At 41.3% G+C, this 24,623-nt stretch overlaps 1 protein-coding gene across 3 annotated transcripts in view; it reads right to left on the bottom strand.

Annotated features, from left to right (window-relative positions):
- Nucleotides 1–24,623, bottom strand: part of usp43a (ubiquitin specific peptidase 43a) — a 223,712-nt gene that overhangs the window by 89,266 nt on the left and 109,823 nt on the right. For all 3 annotated transcript variants that reach the window (XM_052129543.1, XM_052129541.1, XM_052129542.1), the window contains one exon: nt 12,447–12,539. In XM_052129543.1, coding sequence (XP_051985503.1) covers nt 12,447–12,539 — 93 coding nt within the window. The remainder of the gene's footprint in view (nt 1–12,446; nt 12,540–24,623) is intronic.

The following is a 24,623-nucleotide window of genomic DNA, read 5'->3' as shown; positions in this document are numbered from 1 at the left end:
CCCTGATTGGTCTATTTGATCTTGAGAGACATTGCCGGAAAGCAGAGGGTCTAAGCTTTACGGCAATATATGCTTTATCCGGATCGGATGTTTACATATTTTCCTGGATTGTTGAATATCATATAACATTACTTTGTGGTGTTTCTGCACTCGTGTGACATATCGAGGGATTACTTGGGCACACAACCACAGAAAACACTGAAAAAAGGCTCATTTTGCAGAGAATAACCTAAGGTAAAAGATTATGTAGCATTTGTGGCTAACTGTGCTGTCTAGTGCGAGTAGCACGGCAAATATTCAATAATTTCACTTGTATGATTGTATACTTCATGATTCATTCGAAGTGTATTAGATATGTGATTATACCTCAATAAAAAGACTTATTGGAACTTCTTACTGGCAATGAGAGCTTTCATTTGATACATGGTTTGTACATGTGCGTCATATTTGAGCGATATGAGACATATGTATTCAAAAACGCACATAATTATGATACGACTTTTGATGGGTGGAACTATGTAATTTATTGTAAATAAGTTACTTAGTGTAAAACAAATGCCAAAGTGATGCATATCTCAAGAAAGTAGACATTCTAAGCTTTCAAATGGTACCAGATATGAGCTCATAACTCCTCCGCATACATTTAAAATTGGAAGTACATTATTACTGACGTAATTTTAAATCCCGGAACCGGGATCGTGGATTTTGGGAAAATTGTATTTTGTTGCAGTGTATAATTGGGCGAAGACTACCCTCTCTCACCTTTTTGTTAATTTCCATCCATCTTTAACTCACAAAAAAACAAACTCTCCCCATGACTGAGTGTGCATCAGCCGGCTGCAGTTTCAATCTCTCCCTCTTAGATTGGGACATTCGTGCAACTCATAGAAGAGGAGCTGACCGCACAGAGAAATGCCAGTTTCAGTTTGTAGTTATTTGCATGACCTGCTTCTGTATTATTTGAACTTTAATAAAGCTATAATGCATTAAATATAACTGCATTTAAGATGTAACACTGGAGTGTTTCCTTTAAAGACCTCCTGCTACACTTATTTCACAATGAGAGTGCTTCTGCATTTACTTATTTGGTAAAATTCCCTCATACTTTACGATTTACATCACCTGAAGCTGTTTGGAAAGTTTAGAGTGCATCTGGACTGTGATCTGTGTAATTCTTCCTCTCCTCAGTCCCTAATCTTATAAAAGGGACAATATTTGCTCCCTGAAATTGATTTTCAGGGGCATTTTTTACCGTTTTGCAGGCATTTTCTTTCTAACCATATAAAAATGCACAATGTTCTATTATTTTATGCAAAATACTACAATAAATGAAATACATTCTTAATCTGAAAAAAGAAAACAAAAACGTCATGGTTACTGTTGTAACCTCTGTTCCTCGAGGGAAGGAACGAGACGTTGTGTAGAATGTTACACAAGGGGTCTTCCTGGGACGCCAAACGTTCCTCTGAACCTGAGAAAAGGCCAATGTCAAGTTGGCAGACAGAATTTGCATGCCTTGCCCCGGACATACGGGTATAAAGGGAAGCGGGGCAGCGAGTGCCAGTCAGGATTTTGCACTGAGGAGACAAAAATAAGGTACGGCCATTTACAGTGGTAGGTCTAGTGCTGTGGCAGGAGGGACACAACGTCTCGTTCCTTCCCTCAGGGAACAGAGGTTACAACAGTAACCATGACGTTCTGTCACTCACTCGACGTTGTGTCAAATTAAGTGACACAAAGGGTCCCATATGAAAACCCCACGCACTGACCATGTTACGTGAACTGCCGAGACAGGTGCAAGCAGGCTACTGCACTACATGACTAGCATGGGAGCAAGCCCGGGAGCAAGCCCGGCAGCCGCGGCCTTCTCTCTCACTATGTCTCTCACATAGGATGTGAAGTGGCTGGGGCTATCTTAATGCTATGAAATGCGTCGGGGAAGGCAGTCTTTCCCGGTCCTATTCTTTCAGGGGAAAAGACCCTGCAGAGGCCACATCCAGCCCAGTCTAGGGGGAGGTAATATGTGGCAAATACACCAAGAGGGTTGTGAAGCCGTATGTGGGAAATCGTGTGGTGGTAGGTCCAGCCTAATGATGGGGGAACTCTACAAGCACGGCGACCAGGGCTGCCCCTGGGGGAAACGCCGGTCCGCCAACAGTGGGGAATAAATCACAGGGAGTTTGCCTGGAAAGGGAACTAAGCCCGTGGAGCCTGACCCCAGTACAGAGCACCTGTGACTCGTAGTGGGTCTGGACGCGAATTGCTCCACTGAATTTGCAGGCCAGAAGGCTAGGGAGGAGTCATCCAGGGAGCGACCCTTAGTGGCTAACCTGGGATAGAAGGCGCACTGGATCAACTTGGTGAAGGGCGCTGTGTGCAAGCGGAACACCCGGTCAGTTGTGTCGCGTTACCGATTTCTACCGGCTCGGACCTGACAAAACACGGGACGAGACCGACTCAGCCCTGAGATTGTAAAATCTCAGGTATTGGGTGTTGCCCAGCCTGCTGCTCTGCAGATGTCTGCTAAGGAGGTGCCATGGGCCAGTGCCCACGAGGATGCCAAACTTCTCGTAGAGTGTGCTCGAAACCGCAAGGGGGCGGGCACGGCCTGGGTGTGATAAGCTAAGGAAATAGCATCAGCGACCCAGTGAGCTAACCTCTGTTTGGAGATGGCGTTCCCTTTCCGTGGTCCGCCGAAGCAGACAAAGAGCTGCTCAGAACATCTAGAGCTATGCGTGCGGTCCAAATAAATATGCAAAGCATGTACCAGACACAGCAACAAGAAGGCTGGGTCTGCCTCCTCCCGCGACAGCTTGCTTACAGGATCACGACCTAGTCCCTGAAGGGGGTTGTAGGAACCTTGGGCATGTAGCCCGGTCATGGCCTCAGGATAAAGGGAGAATGTGCTGTGAGAACGGCACGCACCGGATGGATGACCCAGGGAGTGAGGAAATCGCTCTTTATTGAGAATGTGGGTGCTGCAGCCCGAAGGTGGTGCGGCAAATGAAACAAGGATTCTCCTCCCGGCCCTCCACCGGGGGATGGAGTGGTCTTGGTACCAGCTCCGGAGCAAACGTCTGACTGCCTGGGTCGCCCATCTCAGGGGCGCTTCAGAGCTTTCCTGGTCCTAGAAGGGGTCCTGGAGACGGGGGGCGTACGCCGCCTGCGAGGTGCTCGACGCTGGGGCTGAGATCTGGGCCCGGGTTGAGGCGGAGCTACCTGTTGTTTAGCCGCAGGGGGATGTCCTACGTGAGCAGGAGGGGCGCTGGTTTGGCGGCGCCATGGCAAGATGTACCATCTGCTTCTTCACCGCCAAAAACTGCTGGGCGAAGTCGTCGACGGTGTCGCTGAAGAGGCCAAGCTGGGAGACAAAGGTGTTGAGAAAACGCGCCTTGTCAACGTCGCGCATCTCGACCATGTTCAGCCAGAGGTGACCATCGAGGGTGCCTGCGCTGTGACCTTCCTGGCTCTGAGAGTGAGGTCGGTCTCAGCGTGGCTATGAGTGGTGCCCTGACCCGAGGAACCGATCGAGTAGCCGTGAGGGGGGGCAGGAAGTTTCCGGCGGCCCGGGAAAGCATAGCGGACATCTGCGCGTCAGCCTCTGACTGGGCAAGCAGACCCGAAGGTGGCAGCCCAGACGAGTCATCAGCATCAGACGCTGCTGTGACGCTCTCCAATGCAGCGGCGATATCGTCATCCAATTCCGGGGGCTCAAGGGCGAAAGCCGGCTGGCCGCGAGGCGAGCCGCACTCATCTTGAGCTTGGACGGAAGCAAGCAAGCGTGCCGGGGCGGGTGGTTTGTAAGGATTTACCCGGCAAAACCGAGCCGGTCATCATTCCCCAAATCGCCTTCATCGCCAGCCGGGTCATCCTCAATCCTGTGGGAAGAAGGAACGACGCGGGGGCAGCTGAAGTGGCTTTCTCTCGTGAGAAAAGAAAGCCGTGACCGCAATGTCGCACTGAGAACATGAACCATTCATAAAACGCTGCCTGCGTGTGATTGCAGCCCAGGCACGCGAGGCAGCTTTTATGACCGTCAGAAGCGGAGAGAAATCAACCGCATCCAGGAAAGACATCTGTAAAATGACGCGTCCTGAAAAGGACGTTCAACACCTGCAGTGTATTGCTCTTTTATGAGTGGGAACTCAAACTCTTTTAGAGGAAATCAATTATTTTTAGGAGGAGAAATATTCTTTCAGGCAATGAAAGCGCTGTCGAAGCACCCAGGGGCATAGACTGCACAGCGTGCAGAGAGAGAGAGAACGCCAGCTGGAAATGTGCCGTAAATCCAACAGCTGTGCTTTTTGCCAACAGAGGTGAGGGAAACAGTGGTGAACTCAGCTTGCTGAACAACCGTTCGGCTCCGAAGACAAATTCTGACTGGCACTCGCTGCCCTGCTTCCCTTTATACCCGTATGTCCAGGGCGGGGCATGCAAATTCTGTCTGCCAACTTGACATTGGCCTTTTCTCAGGTTCAGAGGTACATTTGGCGTCCCAGGAAGATCCCTTGTGTCACTTCATTCGACACAATGTCGAGTGAGTGACAGAAGGGGAAAGACTGTTACTATCACATCAACATCGAACACTATAGAGCTATACATTTGCAACTATACATCTGACAACTACAGGTCACTACCGTATCTAAAGAGGGGGAAAAAAATACAATAGCTTGACAGGCCTTGAATAGAATGTTATGAGATACAGTATATAAAATGTTAAATAACAGGTATAAAAAAGCTATTCACTACACATTTTAAATATCTATGGTATTTTTTGGGCACTTTCAATAAAATCTTTGCTCTGAGCCTTGGTTAAATTCACTCGTGTTTTGTGTATACACGAAGGCTGATTTAAACCAGCACAAGTCCAACAGTGCCACACACACAGCTAGTAGATGCACATCAGAGCAGAGAGAGGAAAACTAATCTGTTTCCTGCTGTCTATGTTTGGTTGGAAATGGTCTCATGCCGGCCAGTCGCTCAGCAGCTGATGGTCTCAGCGCGGCAGCATTTTTTACTGCAGTTACAGCTGTGAACATTAGGGCTCAAAAGAGTTAGATGGACTCTTTGATGACACTCTCTGCTGCATTATTGAAAGCCTTGACATCTGGAATGCTAGACCCAACAAAAGCACTCAGTTATAAAAAAAAAAAAAAAAAAACACTCTCTCACAGTGAGAAGACAACTGAAGCCTTTTAGAGTCATGTGACAGGGCTTTATATATATATATATATATATATATATATATATATATATATATATATATATATATATATATATATATATATATATATGTGCACTGTCTATCAAACTCTGATTATCGATTACTCTGATTACTCTATGATTATGTCGAGTGTCTTCCTGATTCTGCATTACAGTGCAAGTAAGAAGTGTTAAGTCTTGCAAAGACATATTTATGCACAATTACTATGATAAGTACAGTCTGCAATTTTAAATCTGCGTGCCAAATAACTGCAAAACTGAACCAGTTTAGATTACATAAACTTTATCTGTCAATGTCACACCTTAAAGGTAGTATCATGATGAATCAAATTTGCTTTAGAGATAAAAGACCTTAAAAACATTTAAGACAAAACAAGCATCGATGAAAATTAGCCGCAAAAGCTATTTGTTTTAAAATCCTTGAATTGTATTGGTACACTCAGTCACAGTGAGGTAATAAAAGTGAGAATGATAGATGCTACTATTCCTAAACACTAGAAAAAAACAACAATAAAGGTTAAATGTGCTGTTGTACCTGATAATTTCAGTCAAGCATAAAACATAATTATGGTAAAAAAAAATATATATAAATCCGTTTGCACATCCACGTGACACTTCACGGCCAGCACACTAAAGGGGAGTAGAGTGTAGGTGAGTAGTTTAAAGCCATTTTTTGCTTCATTTTCTGTTTAAAACTGAAATTATCAAAAAATTAATAATAATTAAAATAAATAAATACTGTACATATGCTATACTGAACATGCACATGCTGGTGCTTTTTAAAAGTTTGGAAGCACAGCTGCTCAAACTACTACTCAAACAGGGAAATGTTTTAAGGAAAACAATTACCGGTAACTAAGCTCAAAACTGTTTTGCAAAATATCTGATTATAAAAGCTAAAATAAATGTGATGCATCAGATTGCAAATAACTGCGTGTCTATCTCCAAGCCATCGAACACCCTGCACTCAACAGCAGTTTACATCACATACATCACCGTTTCCATTATTGGCCAATACTTGCAAAGTCCTGACCTTTTGAAAGCTCGACCAATCATCATATAGAAAAGCTGGCTTCCAGCGAGACAAAATAGTCTCCTACACAAATCGTGCTCATGAAGTGCTCAAATGACACCCTGCATAAAATCTTGAGTTTAGAGCCAAAATTGATCTTTTGCACCATTGATTTGAATGGTTCAGGAATATTCCATAGACTTTATTGTCTCTATGGGCAATGCATTGTAAGGCGGGTGCCAGCGAGTCTGGGATACTCCTCGAGAAAACAAAAGGCTCTCATGAGAATTAACATTTCAACTCTCTCTTGCATATGTAACAGCAACATCTGAGACGCAGCAAACAGAGCAGCTCGCACCTCATTTCTACAGTCTCGTCATCTCCCCTTACTCCACCCTTCTCCTCCTCACTTAAAGCTCACTAAAAACCTATGCAATGTTAAGTGTGTACAAAAAGTAAATATACATGTTTGGTATCATTTAAAGTGTCTCGGTGCACCTGGTAAACTGGTCTCATTCTCCCAGCCATAATAAAAAGGTAAAAGAAGTTCTAAAATATGAGAAATGTGGTGTGCCCCTTAAAGGTGTGCCCTTCCCCAGATCCTCCATACAAACTACCTCCTGAATGTAAATCTACAGGAATCAAGAACCCATTCAATTACAAATTCTGATCCCACAGTTGTGAACCCCTCAATAGGGGACCAAAATCTAATTATAATGACAGACACCCCCATTTGTTAAGCATATTGAATTATCTGGGTTATAAGAAAAATAGGCAAAAGATTCGGGGAGTCAGTATACCAGCGGTGACCAACCCTGCTCCTGGAGAGCTACCTTCCTGAAGAGTTTAGCTCCAACACACCTGCCTGTCATTTTCAAGTAATCCTAAAGACCTTGATAAGCTGGTTAAGGAGTGTTTGATTAGGGTTGGATCTAAACTCTGCAGGAAGGTAGCTCTCCAGGAGCAGGGTTGGCCACCCCTGGTATATACATTCCCTAAGCTCTTTATTAGGAGCACTATGATAAAGATAAAAGAGATAAATTGATCAATTGTCACACATTATACATACATTTCTACATATACATGGTGAAATTATTTATTTTTCACATATCCCAGCTAAGCTGGGGTCAGAGTGCAGGGTCAGCCATGATACAGCCATGATAGGTTCAAGGGCCTTGCTCAAGGGCCCAACAGTGGTGTCTTGGTGGTGTTGGGGCTTGAACCCCTGACCTTCTGGTCAGTAACCCAGAACCTTAACTGCTGAACCACCACTGCCCTTAAATGATCCCAATAAAGAGCATAATGTAGTCCATCCCCCTCAAAGTTCGACATGTTGTGCATTCCGAGATGCTATTCTGATCACTACAATTGTACAGAGTGGTTACCTAATAGAGGTCGACCGATATTGTTTTTTTCAGGCCGATGCCGATGCCGATCTTTTGAAATCTGGGTTGGCCGATGGTCGATTAATGCTGCCGATTTATTTTGGCCGATATTTGGCCGATATGTGCTTGTTTTTAACCTCTTATTTGAACCTTTTATTTGAAAGATAAAATGTAACACAAATAATTACTTAAGATAGAAAACATTTCTCAACAAATACATTTATTGAACACTTGACCGATCTGCACTTGTACAAATAATTAAAAATGTATAATGTAAAAACATATTGTATAAATAATGTATAACAAATATATTAAATAAACAAAGCAGGTGTTACGAACTGCTCCGAGACACGAAGGTTGAGATCCAAATGCAGCTTTAATTAAGGGGCAATCCAGAGACGTAATCCAATATTCAGAGCATCCAAGAGAAGCACAGGCATAACTAGGGATGGGTATCGTTAAGGTTTTAATGGTATTACTACTCTTACCGATACTGCTTATCGATCCGGTACTTTAACGGTATTCTTAACGGTTCTTTTTGTTTATATATATATATATATATATATATATTACACAAATATAAACGTTATATAGGCACAGTGATTTAATTTCAGGAAGGTCTACTAACATTACTGTTCAGGTGTGGTCTAAAAAGAAATCTAATAAAGTAATCAATTGTAAAATAACACTGCATAGTTTATCATAGATAGATTAATGCAGAAGTTATTCATTCAAGAGCTTTAAGTGATTTTCTCTTTGCCTTTTGTTGTTTGATTCGCAGTAATGGCTCAATCGTCACATGTTTAATAGACAACTTCCCCTTTAAGACCGAGTTCAGATCTAATAGGCTCCTGATGCAGCATATTTTCTCCCAACTATTTCCATAACTACGTCCATTTAAGACATAAACTGTGTTTAAGTGAATCTCCAAGCCGGTCGTTTTGACACATTTTTGTGTATATTTGATCGTTTAGATGCGCACATGAAACCCAAAGTAGCCTATACTTTGCTTGTCTCGTTGCGGTGTGTTTCGGAGCGCGCGCCGCCTTGGGAACGGTATCTCTTGCCCTCTTTTTATTATTAAATTAAATTATTATTTAGCAACAGTAGCTAGACTGCATTTTACAACAATCACCGATCGTGCTGATTCTGATGTTAAGTTTGAGTTTTAGGGAGAAATGTCAGTGCACCGCTGAGAAGGGAAGTTGTGCTAGACAGAATGCGGCTTATGTATAAATATTCTTTTTATAATCTTTGGAAGGCAAAATCTAAAATAAAATCAGACTAATAATCACAGATCTAATCCAGGCTATGTCTGAATGTTTAGTTCTATCACTCATTTAGCAGGGCTCGTTTTGTGCTCGCTGTGGCACCGCGTGAGCGAGTTCTCTCTCTCTCTCTCGCTCTCTCTCTCTCTCTCTCTCTCTCTCTCTCTCTCTCTCTCTCTCTCTCTCTCTCTCTCTCTCTCTCTCTCTCTCTCTCGCTCTCTCTCTCTCGCTCTCTCTCTCGCGCTCTCTCTCTCTCTCTCCGAATAGCTAAATTGCATCACAGACAAATGGTTTCATATTATTATACATAGAAATGGCTGGCGAGATAAAATAACTTTCTCTTTATAGCAATAAAAAATTTATTTTCTTAATTTCTCCAGTACCGACAGCAGAACCAATAACGTCCGAGCTTACCAAAGCCAGTCCTTCAATATCCTATACTGCGTTGGTATATTTTTATTACTTATTTATCTGCATTGAGTGACAACCCTCTCAAATATAAGATACACAAACAGAACAAATAAAAGTCTCAGATTCACTGTCTGTAATTGCAAAATTCTTGCTTAATTATTGTGACATGATAGCAACCCTTCTGCTGTGATAATGCAACTTCAACTACGCTATCAATATCCAAAGTAGCCGAACGTCATGTCAACTATCGCATTTGTCACGTTTTTTCTTGAAGTTGGCAGTAACATATCAAAAGTTTTTAATTAAATCTAAAGAAGTTATACAAATTTAACCCTTACTGTTTTCTCCAAGGAACTTAGCTCCTTCCTTGAGGTCTGCTCACTCTGCTGGAAAATGACTATAGGGGCAGTGTGCGTCATAGGTACGTGTTCCACAACAACACTAGGCTGCCCACAGATGCGCCTGCCTAATAATCGGCTTGATATGCGTGGATATTGGCCGATGACGATTATGTAAAAAATGCAAAAAATCGGCCAATTAATCGGTCGACCTCTATTACCTAAGTTACCGTAGCCTTTCTGTTAGCTGAAATCAGGCCATTTTCCTTTGACCTCTTTTATCAACAAGGCGTTTCTGTCCATAGAACTGCCACTCACTGGAGTTTTTTTGTTTAAGGCACCATTTCTTCATTAAACTATAGAGAATGTTGTGCGTGAATATCCCAGGAGATCGGCAGTTATAGAAATACTCAAACCAGCCCCTCTGGCACCAACTATTATACTATGATCGAAGATCACTGAAATCACATTTTTCCACCATTCTGATGGTTGATGTGAACATTAACAAAGCTCTTGACCCATATCTACATGATTATATGCATTGCACTGTTGCCACACGATTGGCTAATTAGATAATCACTTGCCACTAGTCTGCTAGCAGGGAAGGACAAGGGGAACTGAAGTTCACAGAAGCTCAGCTTACAAATGTTCTTCAGTCTGTGCATGGCATGTTTCTAATCTAATTTCAAGTCTTCATGAGCTCCACAATAATTATTTTGATTTCCAGCATTAACCCTCTGGGGTCTGAGGGTGTTTTGGGCCCTAGAGAAGTTTTGACATGCCTTGACATTTGTGCTTTTTTCAGTTGCTTAAAACACATTAATAGCTAAAGTCTGATAACACTGTATTCAGCACAAACTGGGCTAAAATAACATGTGAGCAACATGTGTGTACATGTTTGTATTTTTGAGAAAATAACGTTTATGCGTGGTTATTTAAAAAAAAAAAATTTAAGTAATTGAAATAAGGCCATATAACACATACTAAACATTTGTCCACAAGCCTTTTGAGAACTGGATCTTGTAGCCTAGAGTTTTTGCTACAAAATGATGTGAAAACCATCCTGATCACTAACTCATACAAAACAATATAGTAATTGAACTTTTGTAAGACACTTTTAGTGTTAGAAAGGTCATATGCGAGGAGGCGTGAACTATAATGAATACTGATTGAAATCCACACCTGAGGAGACAAAAGACCCCTCCCCTGGGCCTATCAATGAGGAATGTGACAGAAAGAGAATGAATGTGAAGAGACTTAATGATAAAAACCAAGTTTTAAGCTAAAAGAAGTAATCTGACTATACATTTTCTTTACATAAAGACTTTACCTAATTTTAGACCTACAATACTGTTTAAAAGAAGGCTCTTCTGCTCACCAAGGCTGCATTTATTTGATCCAAAATACAGTAAAAACAGTGATATTTTGAACTATTTTTACAATTTAAAAGACCAGTTTTCTATTTGAATATATTGTAAAATGAATTTGTGATCAAAGCTGAATTTTCAGCATAATTACTGCAGTCTTCAGTGTCACATGATCCTTCAGAAATCATTATAAGATGGTGATTTTCTAATATGGGAATATTTAAAGTGCATTTTACTCATTTAACCTGAATGCATATTTGCAAGCACAAGCCTTGTTGATGATAATGAGGCAGCATAAAAACTAGTTAAAATATAATCTAAACATTAATATTATTTTTATATCATATTACATATCATATTTATATCATACAGCATACAATTTAAATACCTGCTTTAGCCGAAACAGCATTTAAATGTAACTAAAACTTGCCTATTAGGACATATTTCAAATTTCAATACTCTGATTCCTGTCTGGCAAGTCTGGAAACAGTCCCACTAGTAAAATATGTACATGTTTATATAAAATAGCATGTCAACTAATGAAAACTAAATGACTTACTCATCCAAAATTGTATCCTCGGCTGGATCAAGTCTCTCTTCAAAATACAAATGTTCATCGGAGTCCCGCTCTTCTGAGGAAAATTGTAACTCTTCGTCACCATCCAGGAGTTTTCTCACTTGTGTATCATGCTGTCTTTCAAATGCGCAGAAAAGTGAATGCCTTTGTATTTAAGGCACAGTCGGGGGCATTTACGATTTGATGTGATCAGCACATTAGCTTATGAATAGCGCGCTCTGCTGGTGGGTGTGATCACATTAGAGATAATTAGCTGAGCCAGTAAAAATTGTACATCGCTTTGTTTCATACAGATCACATTGCAGGAGAATATTTGTTTTAAATTTGAATTGTTTTATTTAAGAGTAGACATTTTAAGCTTTTTTATACATATGTTTCATGTTTGTGTGATAAGTATTCACGGAGTTTCAGATATATGCTTGCGAACCCAGAGACTGCTGACAGCTCACCCTTTTTATTTTCTTTATTTTACAAAAGCACAAGGTTTTGTTGTTATTGTGAGTGTACACAAATAGATGTAGACCCTTTATAGTCTCTAATGATGTCTTACACTTATCTGTATGCCCCAAAATGACGGAGAATTGTATGTTGTTTCCGCTGTAATGATGAAAAGAATCCAGCAGGACACACGTCCGTTGACCCCAGAGGGTTAAAAGTCTCAGTGAAATTTACAGACGGCTCTTAAGTTTGGAAATGTATTTAGAAAATGTATGTACAATGTACAGTTAAAAAGTATTTCACTGAGTCATTCATCACATATTTCAGGATGGCCAAGTTTAAGGACTGTGTAAGAATTACAGACACCAAGAAACACATAAGCAAACAATACATTTTAGCATTCAATACTGTATATAAACTGGCATACCTGGTCTGTCGTAGTGGGATTGGTAGGGATATACACAGGAAAGGGTCAAAGGTGTTGCTCTGTTTGAGGCAATGAGGGCACGTGAGTGATGACCTGAAACACAGACATTACCATGAAATATTAGCACAGCCCTTACTGTGATATTATCACAGATAATTCCTTTCTATTTACCATAACCAACAACAACAACCAGTGTCCAACATTAACTGTTTGTTACACCTAACAAAGGTTGGTAAATTGAGAAAAATGACAGCCCATAAAAACTACTGGCCATGTTTTTTTTTTTTTTTACTTATATTATTTGCTCTATAAAAAATACAAAATGCAACATTGTATTTGGCATGCATTTTGAAACCTGCATTAAAACATGGCATAAAGTTGAGCATTCTTATGTCTTTGCTCACATCTCATCAACATTATTAGACGGGAAGTCAGCACGTTGTTTCCAAGAGTTCCAGTCCCCTAGGATCGGTCACGTTATGCCGACTTACTGACAAGCGGCATTTCATATCAGACATTTTTTTGCATTGGCTCCAATGTTTTCCAATGTTACTTGGTTAAGATGGATTATGGGTGGGCAGTCAACAAGATGCAGGTTTTTGTGCTGAAATACTGCAAGCAATAGTCGTGCAACTGTTTAGTGGAATTTTACCCACAGTTGTGTTGGATCTTACTTCAAGTGGGGACTGTGTGAGCATGTCTGTCTCTGAGCCTGATATAGAGCTTCCCATCATGACTTAAAAACTGAACACTGGAAATGCATTTGGGTTCTGCAGGTGCAACATGTTCATCTGCAGTGCAGACGACAGCTCGCAGCCCAGCAGAGATGTACACGCACTCACATATTCACTGAGACAGGAAGGTCTGGAATGTATTGATTTTAATATCTCAGTGGAAACAATAAATATTCGTACAGCGAGAATGATGAAAAATGAAAGCAGAAGCAAAGAGAATGATGGGTGGATGATGAAAGAGAGAGACAAAATATTTACAAGAAAAATAAATAATTGAAAGAATAAGAAAGTGAGTTATGGTCTAGCTGGTCTCCTAACCTGACAAAGCTGGTCTTCAGCTGATCTCTCAGTCTTACCAGCTGACAAATGTACAAAACTCCTCTAAAACCAGCAAACAAATCAGCCTGACCAGGCTGGTATACCAGCTAAGACTAGCAATCCAGCTTTTTGTAGGTGTAATTTGCATTATTTTTATTCAATATATTTTTGTTACCATCGAAATAGCATTAGGCCTTTTGTTGCTTGAATATTGGTGGACACAAGCCATTGTGTCAAATGTGAAACTACACCTGTCACTTTGTAACGATCTAGACACACAACAGGCAGAGACGATGACGAAGTGGAGATGAACCCAAGTGCAGTTTCTTCTGACAATGTGAAACCAGGATCCCGAACTATAAAGGTGAAGGGAGACAAAACAAAATCACGAGAAAGAACAAGCAGGGGAACACAAGCGAAACACTAGAGTAGGTAAAGCAGCGTGGGTGACAAAACAATAACCAACAAGGACTAAACTAATAATGACAAACCTGAACACGACATGAAATAATTAAGGCAGGGGCTAAGGCTAAGGCTGGACAGGACTGGAACAAAACTACAAGGTACAAGGATACAGACTGGACTAAACTAGGCTAGACAACGGAGTAACATGTACACAGGTGAAACTAAACTATGGGTGAACAATGTTACTCAAAGACAGGCTAGACTAAACTATGGAAAACAACAAGGCTACATAGACACAAGGTAACAAAGAGCAAGGCTACATAGACACAAGGTAACAAAGAGCAAGGCTACATAGACACAAGGTAACAAAGAGCAAGGCTACATAGACACAAGGTAACAAAGAGCAAGGCTACATAGACACAAGGTAACAAAGAGCAAGGCTACATAGACACAAGGTAACAAAGAGCAAGGCTACATAGACACAAGGTAACAAAGAGCAAGGCTACATAGACACAAGGTAACAAAGAGCAAGGCTACATAGACACAAGGTAACAAAGAGCAAGGCTACATAGACACAAGGTAACAAAGAGCAAGGCTACATAGACACAAGGTAACAAAGAGCAAGGCTACATAGACACAAGGTAACAAAGAGCAAGGCTACATAGACACAAGGTAACAAAGAGCAAGGCTACATAGACACAAGGTAACAAAGAGCAAGGCTACATAGACACAAGGTAACAAAGAGCAAGGCTACATAGACACAAGGTAACAAAGAGCAAGGCTACATAGACACAAGGTAACAAGAGCAAGGCTACATAGACACAAGGTAACAAGAGCAAGGCTACATAGACACAAGGTAACAAGAGCAAGGCTACATAGACACAAGGTAACAAGAGCAAGGCTACATAGACACAAGGTAACAAGAGCAAGGCTACATAGACACAAGGTAACAAGAGCAAGGCTACATAGACACAAGGTAACAAGAGCAAGGCTACATAGACACAAGGTTACTAGAGAAGAAAGACAAGGTTACAAGAACAATACCTGACAAGGGCAAAAGGCAAACAAAATGGTTTAAATATAAAAGACAAGGGTGACAAAGGCCAATAAAAGAACAGAACTCTAAAACAAGATAACAAGACAATCAACTGAAACCAATGACAAACTGGAACAGAAGTGAAGTAATCAAACAATAAACCAATGAAACCGGACACATGAACAAGGGAAAACAGGAATAGACAAGACTGGGAAACAGGAACTAATCAGGAAATTTCAAAATAAAAGTACAAAAACAAAAGTCAAAGTGAGAATGTTACACACTTAAAAGTTGTAGACACATTATTATTATTTTTTCAAATTTGTATCTCATATTCTCAAATCGTTAAGGCGACTTCATGGCAGAAATATTCCACAAATGTCTTGGCACTCTTTGAGAGATAAAAAATAAAATAAAATAAAAACTATAAACTAACTTCTCCACTGAGTCTCCACTCAAGTTATTTGAGGATGAAGAAGATGTTTTCTTAAACAAGGTACAACATTTAATATCTTTGATTTGAATCACTTATGTCTTAAACCATGTATTGTTGCAATTTGGCCAAAGGCCAAGTGACTATTTATTTACTCACAACTTTTACTTGCATTGACTAATCAGTAACCATGTCATAAAATATTGATATATTGATTATTGTTCAGAACGTTAGTTTATCAATACATTTTTGAGGTATCGATACAGTGGCCTTCCATTTAGTGTATTCTGGCGTAATAGTTTGGGAGACCACAAGAGGGTGATATAACATTTACTGAAGCCAGTCACGAGGACACGTCGATGTGGCAGTTGGCATTTTATAGTCACCATATTAACAAAAGTTACGAAGGTTTTTGTACAACTTCAAAAATACACAATGTGACATTGATGAGTTTGCAGGTTTGTGTATGAAACTAGTGTAACTGCACAAACTGAATGATGCAATTTTGTGGCTGCATCCGAAAACGTAGGCAGCTGACTTGCCAATCACCATCAATTATCAGTATATTTTAATGTGATTATTTGAGTATTTTATCTACTATTAATGGTTGTATTGTACTACACATCAATTTAAGTGGTGAAACTCGGGATATGACTGATACGGGTTCAATGGAAGACTATTATTTTTGGATGCAGCCTCTATAATTTTACAATATGTTTCATTCAAGCTGTTAAACCACAAAAAGACATACAGCACTTGTACCTGAAAATACATATTAGAGATGTCACAGGGTTGATGCAGAGTTTTAAAAATCAAATTTAAGAATTTTGAAGACCTTTTTCAAGACCTGAACAAACAAAATTAATACCGTATCCCCATACCAAAACAATCTCAAAATAAAACATGTATCACAGACACTTACTTAAACAGGCAGGGGCACACATTCAACATGGCCTTAAAGGAGACCTATTATGCCCCTTTTTACAAGATGTAATATGAGTCTCAGGTGTCCCCAGAATGTGTCTGTGAAGGTTCAGCTGAAAATACCCCACGGATAATTTATTATACCATGTTATAAATGCCTCTTTTTGGGTGGAATAAAAACACTATGTATATCTGGTCTCTGTGAATACAATCAGAGACAATGGTAACTGACAGTAAGTGTTTTCGGGTTAAAAATAAAAAATAACGACATAGCTCTGGTCTCCATCAATACAATCAGAGAAAATGCTAACTTTAGCAGCATTAGCCGTGGAAGCAGCTAAGAAGCACATTCGGAAAGGTGATTTGCAAACATTCACAAAATATAACTTACATCTTCAGGATATAAAGTTGGAACCTGAAAAGTTGGTACTGATCCATGCTTGAGTATAATATTTTTTGAAAATCCTGCTTTATATTGACACTCATTCACAAAGCAGTCTGGTGTAAAATTATTTACACAAACATACACACATTTTGTATCTTTTGGGGCACATTTCCTTCAAAAACAAAACTTGTCCACTTTGTCTTCATTGGCTCTGATACCGGGAGTACATGTAGACTCCTATGTTCACTTTTACAGTCAACAACAGAACACTTATGATGCTTACAAAGGTGAGACATTATTCTTCTCACTGTATCTGCTCCAAAGCAGAAATAAATGGCAAACTGTGTGTGTAGATCACTCGGGAGAATCTATGATCATAGGGTAGAGTCTGTCACCAGTCGTGGGTGAGGCCTGCTCAAACGTGATGTCATTTTAGAGCAGAAACGAAAATCAATAATTTTGACACACTGTTTTTGATTAATAGAAATATTAGAAAGAGGAGTGGGTGGACTTTTAACATTGTAGGGGGGTTGTGTACCACACACTGCCGACTCACATTTATGTGAATTTTGCATAATAGGTACCCTTTGACATTGCTTATCAGTAAAACAGGGTAGGCTATATGCAAGTTTAAAATACTCAAGACCCGCTTTCCACATAAACAGTATATCACATTAAAATTAGTTTATGTACCATTATATAAATAAATGCAAATTTGAGGTCAGCCAATATTAGATTGTGCTGATTTGATGTGCTGAAAGAAAGACAGTTAGTCTGCCAATAGTTTTGGTAAAATTAGTAGCCTATATTTTCTTAGTCTTTCCTTACTGTGATGAGAAGGGCCAGACAGAGGTTACAAGAGTCCAAATTTAATAAATTGCAGATGCACTTTATGGTGCACTTTTAATTTTAAAGGCACTTTAACTTTTAAACAAATCGGGGACTCTTATTTAGACTTTTTTACACTTCATTGCTTCCAGCTGCTGATTCAAACAAATAAGGAATATAAAATGTGCACTCCTACAATAATCTACAACATATTACAAAATAAAAAATTTTAAGTAACCATTGTCATATTTCATCAACACTATATTGTTCCCCTTCTGTCACTCATGTGTAGTGACACTAGGGGTCTCTCTTGAGAGCCTCGGTTACCTCTTATATTTGAGAAAAGGCCAATGAGAATTGACGAACAGAATTTGCATGCCACTCCCCAGGACATTCGGGTATAAAAGTAGGAAACCGTGCGTCTGTTCAAACTTTACAGATTTTTTCTTCGGTTATGTTTCAGCGAGCTGAGTAAACACACTGCTGTTCCACTTACCTCTATAGAGCACAAACTGTTGGAGATACGGCGCATATTCAGCGGCTTTTCAGTTCTTCTGCACGCCAGCGCAGACTACGCCCCTGAGCGCTTCTTTCCTTCTTCCTTGGTAAAGCCACTCTAGCACCCCCCACCCCCCACGTTGCGCCTTCTACCCACGGGTATAGGGCCGGCACGGCTGGTGCTTGATGTGATTTCTGGAGATTAACGGCGTGGTTTCGCCAGGTAAATCCCTGCGGAGCACCCGTTCCCCAGCACGCTTGCCTGCCAATGTCTGGTTCAGAGAAGAGACCGGCTCGCCTAACGGCCAGTCTGATGTCTCTTTCGGAGCCCCCGAGCTGGACGAGAGTTTCGTCGCAGCATCGGAGAGCGTCTTGGCTTGTGGTCCAGGAACAAAACCTGTGGCTGAATCTGGTCGAGATGCGGGACTTCGACAAGGCTCGCTTTCTCAACCCCCCCATCTCCCAGATCGTCCCCTCGTGTCTTCACGAAAGTTGCAGAGGCAGCTCTTTCCCCTTTAAGGGAAGTGGGCATTCGCATACTCAACTACCTCTATGACTGGCTAATCCTAGCACACTTTCGACAGTTGCTCTGTGCACACAGAGACCTGGTGCTAAGGCACATCAGCCGTTTAGGGCTTTGGGTCAACTGGGAAAAGCGCAATCTCTACCCGGTTCAGAGCATCTCTTTTCTAGGCATGGAGTTAGACTCGGTCTCAATGACAGCATGCCTCACGGTCGCGTCGCTCGGGTTGATGCATATGAGACCGCTTCAGCACTGGCTTTAGTCCCGAGATAGGTATGGCGCTGCTGCAAATAGTAAAATGACCATCACCTTGACCTGCCATCACTTATTCAGCCCTTGGACAGACTTCTGTTTTCTACGGGCAGGAGTACCCCTACAGCAGATGTTCATACGCATTGTAGTTACTACAGACGCCTCCCAGTCGGGCTGGGGAGACGTGTGCACACATCAATTGCCTAGAGTTAACCTCAGTTACTTACTGGGGTACCTCAGGGATCAGTGCTTGGGCCACTTCTCTTCTCCATATACACAACATCACTGGGACCCATCATCCAGTCACATGGTTTCTCTTACCACTGCTACGCTGATGACACGCAACTCTACTTGTCTTTCCAGCCCAACGACACCACAGTGACCGCTCGAATCGCTGCCTTTCTGGCAGACATCTCAGCCTGGATGAAGGAACACCACCTGCAACTCAACCCAGCCAAGACTGAACTCCTTGTCTTTCCAGCCAACCCTGCTGTTGAACACAACATCACCGTGCAGCTGGGTCCGACTACAGTTTCGTTTTCCAAAACGGTCAGAAATCTAGGGGTAACCATTGATGATGAGCTAAATTTCACAGACCACATCTCAAAGACTGCAAGATCATGTAGAGTTACACTCTACAATATCAGGAAGATAAGACCCTTCCTCTCTGTACATGCCACAAACTGCTCGTTCAGTCACTTGTCATAACTAGACTGGACTACTGTAATGCTCTCATTGCAGGCCTTCCTGCATGTGCTATTAAAACTCTCCAAATTATCCAGAATGCAGCAGCACATCTGGTCTTTAATGAACCTAAGAGAGCAAATGTTACACCACTCTTTGTCTCTCTCCACTGGCTGCCGGTTCATGCACGTACTAAATTCAAGGCTCTGATGTTGGCATACAAAACAGTCACTGGGTCTGCTCCAGCATACCTAAAAACATTTATGCAGCGCTACGTTCCCACCAGAAGCCAGCGGTCGGCCTTGTCATACCAAAACAAAGAGGTGTAACGGTTCCTAACTTCATATCTGCGTTGTGTGTAATAATAGAGACCACCAACACCATCTCACGCCTTGGGTGGATTATTTATTTCTGTTAAAACACATTCAAATGTGGTGATCAGTTTCACAGCATTCTTAAAGGTTCCACCACAAACACTCTCTTGACTGGCGCGAAAATTAATGACCTAACCGGAACCAGTTCTCAACACGACACCAGCCAATGAACAGAGAGTGCGGGTCGATTATAATTAAAGGCACATACACTTATAATAGACAAGGCAAGTGGAAACACCTTTTTAACCCTGTTACACTCCCCCTTACTGAATTCCACTTTACACCCTTAAAAAAAACAGAAGAAAAAAAACAAAATAAATCACATTGACATTGACCACCAAAAACAAAACAGGTACCAAACCCAAAAATATATATAACAAGCAATATAAGCATTATTCCAAGTTTTTTTAAACCCATAGAGATAGTCAAAATTCATTTCAGTGAAAAACACTATTCCCCATAGGAATTAAAGTGAAAAGAGGTTGGCCATTCCCCTGAACACTTATAGACAAACATGCCTGTTACATGTTAGTTAATCTGTGACTTCTCAAAACCTTGGACACAAATTGATACACATACACAATTCCCAATGTAAACTACAACTCTCCAGGTCTCACATTACAATTAGTTATTACTTATGCATACAGAACACAGATATTGACATTTCATACAGTAACAATTTAATAGAACAATATCTTTAAACTCTTTTAGAACACAATGGGCTGTTTTCAAATCCATTTCCAGTTTGCTTTGGTTAACAAACAATTCTCTTATTTATTTTTCCATTGGTTTTATTATTTCTTTCTTATTCTTAACACGTCACCTTGTTCTGATTCATAATCTCTATTAACCTTGTTACTGGTTTAAATAACCTGCCGGCTCTAGATCTCACACGACTCAATGAATTTTCAAATGAAGTGCTGGAAACATTCTTAAGTATTGTCTCAGATTTTTCAATAGACATACTGCCAGGTTTTGAAGTACTCATGTGTACAGGATCCGACAGGTCGGTTTGTTCTGTATTTGGCGCATGCACTGACTCAACAATAGACTCAACCACTAAGGAATCCTTAGGTTCCAATTGTGAATGATCAGAGTCATTAACCAGATTGTGCCCAAGACTCAAAGACTGGTCTACATCAACAGTCGGTGCCGATACAGAAGCATTCTTGAGTTTGCCTACATCATCCATACACCTGTCATCAGTGCCTTCAGAAGGCAGCTGTGATACCCACACTCTTGTTCTGTAATTGGAAGTATCAACACCAGACTCACAGGCATCACTCAGTTCAGAATCATTCAGATGAAGTTCATTTTCATCATCTTCAGGATCAAGGTCAAGAAAAGGGAGAAAGTTGACTGGCATTATCAAATTACGATGCACAGTCTTCTCAGCACCAGTGAAGCTATGCTGAATTCTGTAAGTATGGCTGTCTGTATTCACCCCAACAACTGTGTAGATTGTATTCTCCCACAAGTAAGCCAACTTACGTTTTCCTCGAACTCCCTTGTTTGCAAGCAAGACTCTGTCACCAATCTGGACTGGGGCACCTTTGAATTTTCGGTTAAACAATTCAGCATGTCTTTTCAGTTGTTTGTTTGCTGATGCCTGTGCAACACGCATGGCTTCTTTCATATCACTACGAAGAGCCTGGACGTAACGGTCATAGTTCACAACGTCAGGATTGTCTAGAACAGTCTCAAATACCAGGTCAATGGGCAGCCGCGGAATCCTACCAAACATCAGCAGGAATGGGGCATAACCAGTTGTTTCGTGGATGGTGCAATTGTAAGCAAAAGTTAGAGACTTGAGCATTTGCGGCCATTTGTGTTTGGTCTTTGCCGGCATAGCTCGTATCAGATTTCCCAGTGTCTGGTTCATCCTCTCACAGGCTCTGTTACCCATTGGATGATAGGGGGTTGTTCTAGATTTTTGTACCCCAGCAACATTCAACAGCTCAGCGATCAGGGCACTCTCAAAGTTAGCTCCTCTATCTGAGTGAATACGACCTGGGAAGCCATAAACACAAAAGTAGTTATACCACAGTTGATGCGCCACTGCTTTGGCAGACTGATTTGGACACAAGAAGGCATTAGCCATTTTTGTGAAGTGATCGGTTACAACAAGAACATCCACAGACCTGTTGGCTAAGGCCTCTGCTGACCAAAAGTCTATGCACACTACTTCGAGTGGCTCACTGGTAATGATGTTCTCTAAAGGAGCCCGACCCTCAGGCTCTGGTGTTTTGCTGAATACACACTACAACACCTCACATACTCCCTCACGTCCTTCTCTAAACCTTGCCAGTAGAACCTCTGCCGAGCAAGATACAGAGTCCGCCGTTGACCTTGATGTCCTGCTTGATCATGAACACCTTTCAACACCATGGTTTTCACTGTGTCTGGCACAACATACAGGTATGTTTTTCTCTTGGTGAAACTATTCTTTGAAACCCTGTACAACACACCATTCTTCATCACTAATTTTCCCCAGTGTTTCATAAGTTTCAGAACAGCTGTTGGCTCATTCAATTGTTCCCTCCTATTTGGTCTCTGTCCTCTCTCGACAAAACAAATCACTCTGCTCAAAACATTGTCTTCCTGTTGTCTCTTTATTAGATCTTCATGGGGCATCACATCAACATCAGGTGATTCAGATGGCATTATTGCTTGTGGAAGGTGAGGCAGCAACAAGGCATGAGACTTGATATTTTTATCGCTATGCCTACATGAGTGCAGAGCAGCTTCCACTTCCTGCTTTGACATCATACCAGGTAAGGAAACTTTAGCTATATGACAGGCAACAGCCACTCCTCCAGTATCAAAAGTACTTTCAAAGGGGTGAGTAGACCAATGAAAAACACCTTGGACACAGTCTGTGCACACAGCTGCAGCTTCTGCCAGCAATTTATCATAAGGGACTCTCATCAAACGATGGAGTACGCTAGGGTGGACAAAGGGCTCTCGGCTCAGGGCATCAGCAACTACATTTTTTTTTACCTGGGATGTACTTAATGTCGAATTGGTAAGGTGCTAGTTTAGCAAGCCATCTGTGTTCACAAGCATCCAGTTTAGCTTTGGACAGAATGTATGTTAACGGGTTGTTGTCTGTCCACACTGTAAATTTCTGACCCCTAAGCCAATGATGGAATTTATCACAGATAGCCCATTTCAAAAGACCTTATCTTCCGCTGGCAGGGAACACTGGTACCCTCCACCATAAGATCATCCTCAGTGACAGAAGCAATGGCTTTGACTTTTTCTGGATCAGTAGCAATACCGTCAGCACTGATGATGTGACCTAAAAATTTCACAGAACTCTGCAAGAGATGACATTTCTTCGGGGCAAGCTTAAGATTATGAGTTTTCAGATGCTTGAACACCATTTCCAGGTGCTGCAATGCCAGCTCTTCAGTGGGTGCAAACACAAGGACATCATCCAAATAACATAAAAGGCTGATGAAATTTTGGTCTCCAAATATTTCCATCATCATTCGCATGAAGGTAGCCGGACTGTTGCACAGGCCCTGCGGTAAACGTTTATATTCATATAACCCAAAAGGTGATGTAAACGCTGTGTACTTTCGGTCATCTTCATGCACCTCCACATTATAGTAACCGGAAGTGAGGTCCATGGTCGAGAAGTAAGCATTTCCACCCAATGCAGCAAGAGCATCTGATGGGGAAGTGGGTGAGCATCTTTGATTGTATGAGCATTAATCCAACGAAAGTCTGTTCATATTCTCAAATCCCCTGACTTCTTCCAAACTAAAACAAGAAGCGATGCAAACTCACTATTAGACTTTCGTATGATCTCACGGTCCTCCATCTCATTTAAAGCTTGCCGAAGTTTGTCATATTGATTCGGAGCAAGGCGTCAATACGGCAATCGAAAGGGCTTTGTCGTCACTCAGACGAATGCGATGAACAAAGCCTGTTGCTTTTCCACAGTCCAACTTGTGTCTGGAAAAGATAGAATGGTACTGCGAAATAAGCTGAATAAGTTTTGTTTTGCAGTCAGCAGACACGTCACAAGACTCCACATCCAAGTCATCTAGGCCTAAGTCATGTAAGACTGCAGTGTCATCAGCAGTACATGAATCGTTTATTTCAGAGTTGACTGGTGTGCTTGGAGTGTCTGTTAAGATCATCTCATCCTGTTTGTCAGTTAAAACATCAGCTGTTCTCTGAACGTTTTGTTCTAAATCAAATAAATGACCATCAGAAAATTCAGAACAGTCAAAATCCTCTAAGGCCAAGCAAGGAAAAACATCAGCAAGCTTAGAATGTCTTTTCAAAGTCACTACTTTCTCAGAAGGGTTTATCACTTTAAGCGGAACCCATCCATTCTTATGTATCAATACTACTGTTTTTCCAACCAGCACTGACCTTGGCCTTGATTTTACACTGCTGGGCTCCAAAATAACAGCACTACGAGCTGAGATGTCATGATTGCTTTCCAGTTTCCCCCAGACTAAATGTTCGCTCATTGGCTCGAGTGACACTGCCTTTTTGATCTTTACAGTTCCTACTAAGTCAGGGACAGTACTGTTTTTCCATCTCTCCACATTGACTAGCAGATCAATTAGCTTGTTTTGTTCAGTGATATCATACTCCTGTTCAGATACAATCATTTGTAACTCTGCAGAGTCCCTCAGCTGATGAATCAAATGTTTCAAGAGGTTACTGCCAAGAATTAGATCATCACCCTGGCCATCGACTACCAAAGTCGGAACAATGACATGACAGCCGTATACATCCATATCCAGCTCGCACACTCCCA

The sequence above is a fragment of the Xyrauchen texanus genome, chromosome 7 (assembly GCF_025860055.1).
Source record: "Xyrauchen texanus isolate HMW12.3.18 chromosome 7, RBS_HiC_50CHRs, whole genome shotgun sequence".
Lineage (NCBI taxonomy): Eukaryota > Metazoa > Chordata > Actinopteri > Cypriniformes > Catostomidae > Xyrauchen > Xyrauchen texanus.
Note: the sequence above shows the minus strand (reverse complement) of the source record. Positions and strands in the feature narration are given on the sequence as shown.